This window comes from Dasypus novemcinctus, chromosome 2 (genome assembly GCF_030445035.2).
Source record: "Dasypus novemcinctus isolate mDasNov1 chromosome 2, mDasNov1.1.hap2, whole genome shotgun sequence".
In the NCBI taxonomy this organism is placed as follows: domain Eukaryota; kingdom Metazoa; phylum Chordata; class Mammalia; order Cingulata; family Dasypodidae; genus Dasypus; species Dasypus novemcinctus.
In genome coordinates this window covers 96,422,810-96,434,956 of record NC_080674.1, presented here as the reverse complement: position 1 = coordinate 96,434,956, position 12,147 = coordinate 96,422,810, and the positions used below count along the sequence as shown (strand labels likewise).

Genomic DNA, 12,147 nt, shown 5'->3' with positions numbered 1-12,147 from the left:
ATACAGTGCCAGGCTCTGTTCTTGCCACAGGAAACACAATGACTATTAAGATAGCTTCTACCCTCAAGATGCAACCGACCAAAAGAGAAAAGTGACCTGTTTTAGTTAGGGTAAAGCTAAGCTTAGTCCAAGGTGGATATTGCAGATGGGCAGATGGCTCCACCCCACACAACCTTTTAGAGACCATGTTCCTTCCATCTTGTTTCTCTGCCATTCCCTGTGCAGTATTTTTATCTGCATGATCATAGCTGGGTTGTGGGTGCATCAGCATTCTGGATCACAGGAAGTAGGGGTTAAGATTATGGAGGAAACAAGCTCACTGCCTTGAGGCACGAGCCAGAAGTGACACACATCAATTCACACTTGTTCTATTGGCAAGGACTTAGATGTACACACCTAACTCTAAGGGAGACTGGGAAATGTAATATGTTGGATAATCATGTGCAGGTGTGTTACTGTGAAAGAAGAGGCTTACAGGTTTTTGTGAACATCTCTACCACAGTATGTAAATAAGTCATTACAAAGCAAAGTGATGAGTCTTATACCAGAAAGATGTGCAAAGTGCTATGAATGCACAGTGTGGAGTCACTAGCTTAGCATGAATGTTTAAAGAGTATTTTTCAGAGGAAGTAAAATTGGAACTATTTCCAGAAGTAATGAATAAGAAAAATAAGAGAGGGCATTCTAGGCAGGGAAGAAAATATAAAAAGCATTCTACCTAGGTACAGAATACAAAACAATGTGACAGATTTTGAGAATGGCAAAATATGGTATGAGTCACCATGGAGCTCAGAGGTTGGGCAGTTACAGGAAGTGAGGCCCTTAAAATCGAGGGTTGCTCCTATTAAGGAGTAGCTTGGATTTTATCCTCCAGAAATGGTGGGGACCATTAGACTTATGCAGGTTTGGAAATGGCATGACCAGATTGGTGGTGGTGGCATGAGAATGGAGAATGGTGATGGTGTGAGAGTGAGGGAGAAGAGACTAGTTAGGAATATATTACGGAATGAGCATGATGAGAATTGGACCAAAGTGGTTGTATTGGGAATGGGAGAGGAAGGAATGAATATGTATATCTATGCAACAGAGACCACAAATTACTGGCTGCTTAGATGGGAAGGTTGAGAAACAGAGGAGTGCTTCCTAATGAAAAAAAAAATTATTTAGGTAAAAATCACATGAATTAAAATTTACCATCTTAAGCATTTTTGAGGGTAAAAGGAATCATACTATATGTGGTCTTTTGTGTCTGGCTTCTCTCACTTAGCATAATATTTTCAACGTTCATCCATGTTGTAGCGTGTTTCAGTACTCCACTCCTTTTTGTAACTGAATAATATTCCACTGTGTGGATATAGCACACTTTGTTTATCCATTAATCAGTAGATGAACATTTGGTTGTTCCTGCTTTTTGGCTTTTGTGAGTAATGCTGCTGGGAACATAGGTATGCAAGATACCTGTTTTCAATTGTCTTGGGTAGTACTTTCTAATTTGCAAGGTAGGTGATTGGTGATGCTATTAACCAATACAAGCACAGAGGAGAAAACAAGTTTCTAGAACAATATTTTTTATTTGTCTTTATACATAAAGAATTTGGGATTTCTGCCAGGTCACTGTATTTCTCAACCATTTCTGCAGGTTTGAGGGTCGAAAGAAAGAGCAGAGGGTGAGTCCAAGGATTGGATTGATCCCAAATAAATATCTTTATTTTTCATTATGTGGGCAGATGTATAGAGGAATGTTGTGTCTTACCAAGATAGGGAAGCAATTTGGCTTAGTCTAGTCAATGGCAGTAATACTTGTAATGATTCATCAGCACTCCTGTTGTGCCAGAGTAATTGTACAGTGCTGCAGGTTTTGATACAATGTCCATTCACTTATATTCAGACACATAGCACTGCCATATGCCAAATTCTGTACTAGATACTAACAACACAACTCTAAAACAACTAACACAGTCCCTGAACTCAAAAAGCTAAGACATGAAAATTGTGTTTGCCATTTCAGGTTGATGAGAGTAGAAGTATGTGTGGGAGGTAAGGGTAGGTGTGCAGAAAATAGAGTTCCAGGTTCCAGGCAGAGGCAAATGCAGGTGAATATATGGCACATTCAAGAATCAAAACGAGTCCAATATTGCCAGAGAGAGTTGACTGTGGCAGGTAGGATAATAAAAAGAGGTGAGACTGGAAAGATAAGCAGGAGCCAGATCATGGTAGCCTTCTCAGCCTTGTAAAAGAACTTGGAAAGAAGGTCCTCAGAAAGGAAATACAATATGATTAGATTTGCATTTTGCAGTGAACATTCTGGCTGTGATAAGGGAAATGTATTGGAAGATGAACAGGACTAAAGCAAGACTAGTTAGATTGTGGTGGCCTGAATGAAGCAGTGGAGATGGAGAAAACAGTTTGATGTGAGAGATATTTAGGAGAATCAACAAGAAACCTATACCAATAGGCTAAGGCAGATGATAGAATGGAAAGTGTCAGGGTTGGCATCCAGGATTTGGTTTTGGACAAGCATGTAGATACCCTATCATTAACTGAGAAAATACAGGGTGGAGAAGCACATTTGTGGGGGAATGATGAGTTCAGTTTTGACACATAGAGTTTGAGGTGCCTAAAAGATATACAAGTAGAAGTAAAGAGTAGGCTATTAGCGCTATTAACTAAAACTCAAGTGGGAGTGGATATAGCTCAAGTGGTTGGAGCACCTGCTACCCATGAACAAGGTCCTGGGTTCAATCCCCAGGACCTCCTAAAAAACAAAAACAAAAACACCAACTCTCACTGGGGAGCATTTGTAGCTCAGTGGTTGAATGCCTGCTTCCAATGTACCAGGTCCTGGGTACTAGCCCCAGACCTCTTTTAAAAAATAAATGAAAAAACTCAGAGACATTTGGGACTGACATGATATTTAGGTCACCCTGGTAGGTATGTTCAGTGAGAAGTCCAGCATTTGGTGACTGTGCAGCTAGAGGGAGCTGCAAAGAGGGAGCCACTGGAGAACTAGGGAGAAAATCAGAGGAAGGTGAGGGCAGGAAAGCCAGAAGAGAATGCTCCAAGAAAGAGGGATGTTTAGCAGTGTCAAGGTCTGTTGGAGATCTAAAGGATACTGAAAGGTAGCCTTTGTATCAGGGGCCAGAAACCTCTTACTGGATAGGGCCAGATTGTAAATATTTCAGGCTTGTGGACCATACAGTAAATGTCATAACCACTCATCTCTGCCATTTTAGCACGAAAGCAGCCATAGATGTAAATGAACAATAGCTGCTCTGTTCGATTAAAACTTTATTTACAAAAACAGAGCCAGACTGTGGACTTTAGTTTGCTGATTAACGTCTCTATGTAGGGGCATATGCTAGGTTCAGATGAAGAGATGCAAATAAAATGGCTATAGAGGAGAAAAGAAAGACTTTTTAAACAACTGGAAGATAAGGAGGAGCTGAAGGAAGTTTGGGTTTATTTGTCTAAGATGAAAGAGACTTGAATGATTATAAATTATGTAAATATATAGTAAGAATGTAAATATCCAAAGGAGATAAGGCAGTATCTGACCCAAAGCTTATTTATGAGAAGAAATTACTGTTAGAGAGAAGAAAGAAGATGGGTTTGATGTTGACAGTAGTTCAGGTTTGGTGATGAAAAATGGAAAGAATTCCACTTTGATTAATTTTTATTTTACCATGAAGTAGGAGACAAGATCATCTGCTTAAGAGAAGGGGTGTGAAATAATAATAAAAAATAATGTGAGATAGCCTTTTGACTTTGCAAATGAAAATATTTACATTTTTCTATTTTAAAAAATTGATCATTTTAAAACAAATCAAACAATGAAAAGAAGATAAAATTTCCTAGTCATACCACCTCCTAGAAATTACCTATTTCTGTTAACATGTGCACAAACTTCCATATATTTATGTGTAAATACCTATTAAATATAAATAGGATCTATGCATATTGCTCTAAAACTTCATTTTTCCTTTTTGCTAGTCTACATTCCAGTTACAAAAAAAGGAAATGTCTATATTACTTAGTGTAGTTTGGATATTTTTCATGTCATTTCATATAGGTACAATTTCATTTTTAGCTACCACATTTATTTAATTGATTGAATGTGCCATAATTTATTTAATTGAGCCCCTATTGACAGCTATTTGTTTTTATGTGGTTTTCTTCTCCTAATATTAACAGTATTGATGTGAATATCTTTGTACATTTTTGCTAGTATTTCTGTAAAATAAATTTCAAAAAGTGAAATTTATAGATCAAAATGTAGTCCTATATTTAATTTGGGAATGTAACCACATTTCTCTGCAAAGTAGCTGTACAAGTTTACATTTCTACCCTAAGTTTTATTAATTATTTTTTTCATTACTAATCTGCCCGAAAAAAGTTAGTTAAATTTGTATCTATTTGATAAGCAGTGAGGTTGAGCATATTTTTATGTAATTATTAGTCATTTATATTTGTCTGATAAATTACAGGGTTTTTAAAATTGTCTTTGTCATTTCCTTATTGATTTGTAGGAGTTCTTTATAAATTATGGATAACTGTCCATATTATATGTGGTATAGTTTTACCCAGTTTGTCTTTTATTGTTTCCAGTTTGCTTATAGAATTTTTTCAATGCAGATGTTTGTTTTTATTTTTGTCTTATGCCATGTCAGGCATTTTTTTCCTGTAGTTTCTGATCTTATCATTCCCTAAGTCCCACCCCACAATTAATGCAAACTCTCTTTTATTTTCTTCTAGTGCCTTTATGATTTTTTAAACCTTTAAATCATAACATCTGGAAAGCTAACTAGAATTATTTTGTACAATGGCTAAGCAGTGCTGAGGGCCTAGTACGTAATAATCTGTTTATAGGACCAAAAATCTATTAGGCAAGCAAGGAGAAGGCTATTCTACAATATGATACCATCTTTCCCTAGTTAACTCAAAATAAATTAGAAAACCTATCATTATTATCTAATACAGGATTCTCTAATCAGAAATACTGGAAATACAAGATCTAAAATTATTTAAGTCAATGACAAAATACATATTTCAAAACCACAGTTGGGAAGCAGACTTGGCCCAGTGGTTAGGGCGTCTGTCTATCACATGGGAGGTCCGCAGTTCAAACCCCTGGCCTCCTTGACCCGTGTGGAGCTGGCCCATGTGCAGTGCTGATGCGTGCAAGGAGTACCATGCCATGCAGGGAAGCCTCATGCTCAAGGAGTGCGCCCTGTAAAGAGAGCCTCCCAGTGCAAAAGAAAGTTCAGCCTGCCCAGGAATGGCACCGCACACACCAAGAGCTGACACAACAAGATGACACAACAAAAAGAAACACAGATTCCCATGCCACTGACAACAACAGAAGCAGACAAAGAACACCCAGCAAACAGACACAGAGAACAGACAACTGGGGTGGGGGGAGAAAGGGAGAGAAATAAATAAATAAATCTTAAAAAAAAAGATAAGCAAAAATATTTTTTTAAAAACCACAGTTTTATTGTCCACTCATCATGAGGCAGTCCACAGAAATGTATAACTCTTTAGTTGCTGTTTATACAATTTCAACTACAGTTCTAAGAAAGTGTAGAAGTAATGATCCTCACTGTTACACTTCAATATATGGCAATATTGCAAAAAATATAAATGCTATAAATTGGATTTGTTAGGATAATGTAGTTAAATATTATGAAAATTCTAACATTTAACCATTCCTTAATCTATGTTCATTTGTTTCCAAATTCTACTTTGTGTGACTTGGTTAATATATAAGATTTTGGTGTTTTTTGTGTGTTTTCTGTTTTTTGTTTTGTTTTGTTTTGTTTTGTTTGATTTCTGATGCAAACCCCAGTGACAGACACCACCAGAAGTTTAAAAAGAAAATAAAAGGAACACTTGCTCTCCAAAGAACTGTGAAACTAGATCTCCAAATGCAGCTCCAAATAAAAGCAATTCACTTACACTAACTTTGAGTCAAATTGCTCTTTTGCCTGAATTCCATTCCACCCAAAATTATACTGAAGATAGCCAAACCTGTTTTATGTATGCAGATACAGCTGTACTTCTTTGATGCATTTCTTCATTTAAAAAATATTATTGTGCATATGCTATGTGCTTGACACAGGAGATAAGTGATGAAAATGTTGATGATGATAATAGAAGCTAATATTTATTGAGTATTCCCTAGGTGCAGATATTTATGTGAACTAAGCCCCACAGTGACTATATGGGGAAGGTTCTACTGCTGTCCCATTGTGTGAATGATAAAACAGGTTTAGAGAGCCCTCACTTATAAATAGTGTAACCAGAATTAAAACACTTCAAATTTGACTCTGAGGGACAGGGTCTCAGTTAAGAGATTGTCAAATATGTTCCTTTCCCTCATAAACTGTATATTCTAGTGATATATTTAACAAATATTCATTGAATGTCCACTATGTGCCAGGCATAGTCCTAGGTCCGAGGAGTACAGTGGTAAAGAAACAGACAGGGTATTGCTCTAATGGCTCATACTGTCTACAGCCTCTAATAAGAATTATAAAAGACTAAGAAAATATATGCATATTAAAACAAGTAATAGTTATAATAAAGTAATTAACATTCACAAGGATTAAAAAGCTATTTAATATAGTGCAATGTGTTAGAAAATAAATAGCGTGGAGCCACATCCTGATCAAGATGGCAGAGTGAGAAACTTCAGGGCTTCATATCTCCACATAAGTTCTCAACAACCAGCAAGAACTGGCAGAAACATCTTTCTCAAAACTCTAGAAAACAGTTAAATGACTACAGTAACAGCGTGAGTACCAAATCAAGAAAAAGGCCGTTTAAAAGCAGTAGATCTCCTGGAGCCCTGGCAGGCCCTTCCCCCATCCACTCCCTGGGTCAACACAGAGGGGGCCTGTGCTCCCAGTGTGGTTAACTAGTTCCCATTCTGAAGGGAGCAGAGTTACCCACATACACATACTGTGAGCATATATGTCTGGCCCAGTCTAGTGGTTGCCTGAGGCATTTGCTGTCCCAGAACCTGCCCTGCATGTAGAAGGTGGCTCACAGTGCTCTCCTACAAAACACTGAAAGAGCGATCAAATAACTACCTGGAGCAAGGGATTGCTGCATGTAGGACATACTGTGTAGTACCCAAGGACCATGAGGAAATTGTTTCCTAGGGAAGGGAGGACTTCATATCTGTGTAAACAGGGAATTCCTATGGCCAAAGTTGCATGCCCAAGACAAGATGCACGAACTGAAAGGACCAGGGAGGTTCCCATTTTTTGACCTGGAGGTAGTCTGTAAACTCATTGTACAGATAAGCTCTGAAAAAGAGCACTCACATAGGCCAATCTATAAAGACTGGGAAAGCTGTTTTATCTTTTTTTTTTTCCTGGTTAGCTCGTGGCATTTAAGGAAATCTCTGCCATAGACACTAGCTGGATACAAGTTTAAGAAACAGATGCCTCAGAGGCTAAATTCTAGTAATAACACATTGAAATATTAAAATGTCCATGTTTCAACAAAAAAAATTACAAAACATACAAAGAAATCGGAAGCAATGGCCCAGGTAAAGGAGAAAATTAAAGCATTAGAAGCCATCAATGATCAGACCTAGGACATTCCAGATTAAGACTTTTAAAATAGTCCCCATAGGAGCAGGAATAGCTCAGCAGTTGAGCACCTGCTTTGCATGTATGAGGTTCCCTGTGTCTCCTAAAAAAAGAATGAAAGGAAAGCAGGAAAATGATAAATGAACATAAAGAGCATATCAATAGAGAGGTAGAAATGATGAAAAGGAACCCAACAGATCTGAAGACTATAGTAACAAATTAAAAATTTCCTAAAGGGGTTCAATAGCAGATTGGACCTGGCAGAAGAAAGATTCAGTGAAGCTGAAGATAATACAGCTGAAATCACCCAGTCTGAGGATCAGAAAGAGGAAACAGTGAAAAAAAAGTGAGCAGATGCCGCTGAGCGTGAGGGTCTCGACCTCGCTCAGGCCCAAGAGTTGGGGGGGCTTGCTCCTGCCGAACCACCGGCGGGGGGTACTCCAAGTAGGAGCACCGGTTCTCCAGGCGTGGGGGACATGCGGTTGAGAAAGAACCACGGAGACCGCTTGAGCGCAAGAACAGGTCTGCTTTATTGCGGAAGTACACTTGGTTATATAGGGTTGGGTAGAGGGAGGAGTGTGATGAAGGGAGGGCTGGCTACGGGGTGGCTGTGGATAGGCTGAGGCTGATGGACAGACTTGAGGTAAGCAGTTGCTGGGGAAGAGGGCAGATTATAGGTTGGCAATGTGGGCGGGACTGGCGGGAAGGATGGCGGGGGTGGAAAGGGGAGGAGGGACGAAGAAAAGGTGGTAACAAGCAGAGCCTGAGGAATCTGTGGGACACCATCAAGTATACCAACATACAGATTGTGGGAGTCCCAGAAGGAAGGAAAAAGAGAAAGGAGCAGAGAAAATATTCAAAGAAATAATAGCTGAGAGCTTTCCAAATTTCATGAAAGACATAAATATATACATCCAAGATAGTCAACAAACTCAAAGAGGATAAACTCAAATGGACCCACACTGTGCCATGTTATAATCAAACTGTCAAATGCCAAAGACAGAAAATTCTGAGAAAATGCCACAAGAGAGAAGCATTATGTGACCTACAAGAGAGCCTCAATAAGATTAAGTGCCAAGTTACCATAAACCATAGAGGCAAGAAGGCAGTTGGAAGACAGATTTAAAGTCCTGAGAGCAAAAAATTGCCAATCAAGAATTCTAATCTGGCAAAACTATCTTTTTTAAGTGAGGAAGGGATTAAGATATTCCTAGATAAACAAAAAATGAGAGTGTTCACCACTAGACCAGCCCTACAAGAAATGTGAAAAGGAGTTCTACAGGTTGAAAGGAAAGGACAGTAGACAATTGACTGAAACCACATAGAGAAATAAAGATCTCCAGTAAAGATAATGGTTAATATAAATATCAGTACTATTGTACTATTGTATTTTTTATTTTAACTACACTTTTTATTTCCTACAGGACCCCAATAGCAAATGCATAAAATGTAATGATAAATCAATGTTTTGCGGCTTATCGTATATAAATATGTAATTGTGACAAGAACTACATAAAGGTGGAGTGACAGAGGGGTATAGGAACATAGTTTTTTAATGCTATTGAAGTTGTTAAGTTGGTATTAAAGCAAACAAGATTGTTATCAACTTATATGTTGGGTTTAAGCCTCATGGATATCACAAAGAAAATATCAGAAAATATGCAAACTCATTGAGACAAAGTAAAGTACAGTTTACCAGGGGTGGGAGTAAGGAACAATAGGAAATTAATGCAAAACTAGTGTAGAGTTTCTGTTTGGGGTGATGGGCAAGTTTAGTAATGGATGGTGGTGAGAGTACTACAACACTGGAAAGTGATTAATCTCACTGAGTGGTATGCTTGAGAGGGATTGGGATGGGAAGATTTATGTTGTATATATGTTTCCACAATCAAAAAGAAAGTGGGAAGGAGGGAGGAAGGAAGGAAAGAAAACAGGCAGGCAGGCAAAAGAGATCATGACAATTCAATATAATGCACAATATTGGATGGGATATGAGAATGAAGAAGAAAAGACTCAAAAGGATGCTGCTGGAACATAAGAAAAAATGGGGAATATAGAATGTAACCTTCAGATATATGTTAAATTTCTTGAGCTTGATAACTGCCCTTAAATTCATTGCAAAGTGAATGTACCTGTTTGTAGGAAATACTCAAAAAGTATCATGTGTTTAAGGGATATGATATGTGCAAGCTGTCTCAAATGTTCATTAGCTAGATAGACAAGACAGACAAAAAGAAAGAATGATAGAGCACAAAGGTGACAAAATGTTCAAATTTTTGGATCTGTTTATCTGGGGGTTTGTATTATTTTTACACCTGTCCTGTGATCTTGAAATTATTTCAAAATAAAATTTTTTTAAAACTGTGTATTATGGAAGGGCAATGTTATTTTTACACTTTAAAAGGAATTCCTTTTTGTTTGTTGTTAAAAACAACTTACTTGTAAAAAAAATCTAACCTAATCAAACTCTATCTAAGAACTGGTTTTTGGGGTTTTTTTTAGTTGCTAGAAGGGAAAATTTTATATCTGAAAATGAAAAGTTTTCACAAGGTAGGAAATCAGTAAGACCTTGTGTCACCTGAGGCTAAGTTTTATCCAAACTTCAGAATCATTTATAATATTGCAATACCAAATATTGCTATATTACTATACAGTTTTTTTAATGTGCAAGATCAAAGTGACGTGAAGAATATTTCTTTAAAAAGTTACACTAGTTACAGCCTAAAGTTACAGTTTTATCATATTAATTTCAACAGGTGATATTTTAAAATATTTGCTACTGGATCATCCTTCTGTCTCTCTCATTTAAAATTTTCTCATGGTAGATATCGCTTTTGAACTGAAACTATTCCTTTATGTACAATAACCTGAAACTGCTTAGGAGTATTTAAATTAAGAAACCACAGAAGAATAGCATTTCAATATTTAACAAATTTGGCAGTTTGGTTTTGTTTATGAATTCCAAAAATAGATATTGAATTGTATTTGTAAACTAGTCTGTTCCTCTGGGCATATTAGATTGTATTAGATTTAGAGGTTTCACTTTTACATTATTAAATCAAATTAGGGCTTTTATTTGATTAGGGCAACTGAGTTTGAGTCCCCGACCACCCTAGTCCACCCCCTTCTATATAAACAGATGCTCAATCAAAAACAGGGAAATAAATACACAGAAAAGGAGAACATAGAGAGTTTAGTTTTGGATGTTGGAGCCCTGGGGAAAGAGCTGAATTGTTCACCTGATAGTTTGCAGTTGAAGACCAGATCTCTGAAGAGATCTGAGAAAGCCCAGAAAGAAATGAGCCCTGGGGAGGGAGACGAGTCTTATGCCAGCCTACAGCTGACATGGGAAAAGCAGGGACCATAGAGCCTTAGAAGGAAGAGGAAGGCGGAACCCTTGCAGAGATCAGCAGCCTTCTTGCTCCAACACGTAGCAACAGACTTTGGTAAGGAAAGTAACTCTTTATGGCCTTGTGACTGTGACTTGTGACTTGTGACTCTACCCCCAAATAAATACCCTTTATAAAAGCAAAAAGATTTCTGGTACCTTGTATCAGCACCTTTTTGACTAACCAATACAACAAATATTTCCAGTTTATATTATACATTTTGGATATGTTAAAGTTGAGAATTTTTGCCTGAACACTCACCAGTTGACATTTACAACATTGGTTAATATTTTTTGTAAAAATTATTTATTTAGTTTGTAAGTGAGCATTCAGACTCCTGATTTCCATTCCTTCTCTTTCCCTCAGGGTTTTGTTTTGTCACATGTTAAATGATGCTGTTAAGTACAAGATAATGTGCTAAATTCTGGAATATAAGACTTGTGCCTTGGCCTCAGTAAACTTACACAATTTAGCCAAAAGAGGCAAAAAATGTCAAATAATAGATAAATACCAATAAAAAGATAACATAACAACTTTGTAAAAAAATGGTCTGGTAACAAGATCAGAGGTTGCACAATGTGTGTATTCATTAAAATGATAGTGCCTGAGCTTTAAAAGAGAAGTAATAGATCTTTTTTTTTTTAAATTTCTCTCCCCCACCGCATTTGTCTGGTCTCTGTGTCCATTGACTGTGTGTTTTTCTGTGTCTGCCTCTATTCTTGTCAGCAGCACTGGGAATCTGTCTCTTTTTGTTGCGTCATCTTGCTGCATCAGCTCTCTGTGTGTGCAGCACCACTCCTGGGCAGGCTGAACTTTCTTTCATGCTGAGCAGCTCTCCTTATGGGGCACACTCCTTGCACGTGGGGCTCCCCTATGCAGGGGACACCCCTGCGTGGCACGGCACTCCTTGCGCACATCAGCACTGCGCATGGGCCAGCTCATCACACGGGTCAGGAGGCCTGGGTTTGAACCCAGGACCTCCCATGTGATAGGAGGACACTCTATCCATTGAGCCAAGTCCACTTCCCAGTAATAGATAATTGAGTGGAAAGAAGAATGCATTCCAGCAAAGAAAAGTAGTGGGATCCAAAGCAGACAAAGGATGGCAAATTCAGTGACATTTTGGCTCAAGTTTGTTTGAGGAAACTTTGAGAGATGAG

The 12,147-nt window shown here is 37.9% G+C and overlaps 1 protein-coding gene across 12 annotated transcripts in view; it reads left to right on the top strand.

The window, feature by feature from the left end:
* ARB2A (ARB2 cotranscriptional regulator A) overlaps positions 1 to 12,147 on the top strand; it is a 496,486-nt gene that overhangs the window by 404,316 nt on the left and 80,023 nt on the right. Inside the window, exon 10 of one of the 12 annotated variants that reach the window (XM_058276237.2) lies at positions 5,846 to 5,951. The exons of the other annotated variants lie outside the window; for them this stretch is intronic. Within the exon in view, the coding sequence (XP_058132220.1) occupies positions 5,846 to 5,880 (35 nt within the window). The 3' untranslated portion in view covers positions 5,881 to 5,951. Of the gene's footprint in view, positions 1 to 5,845; positions 5,952 to 12,147 lie in introns of those variants that run through there. 12 annotated transcript variants of the gene reach the window in all.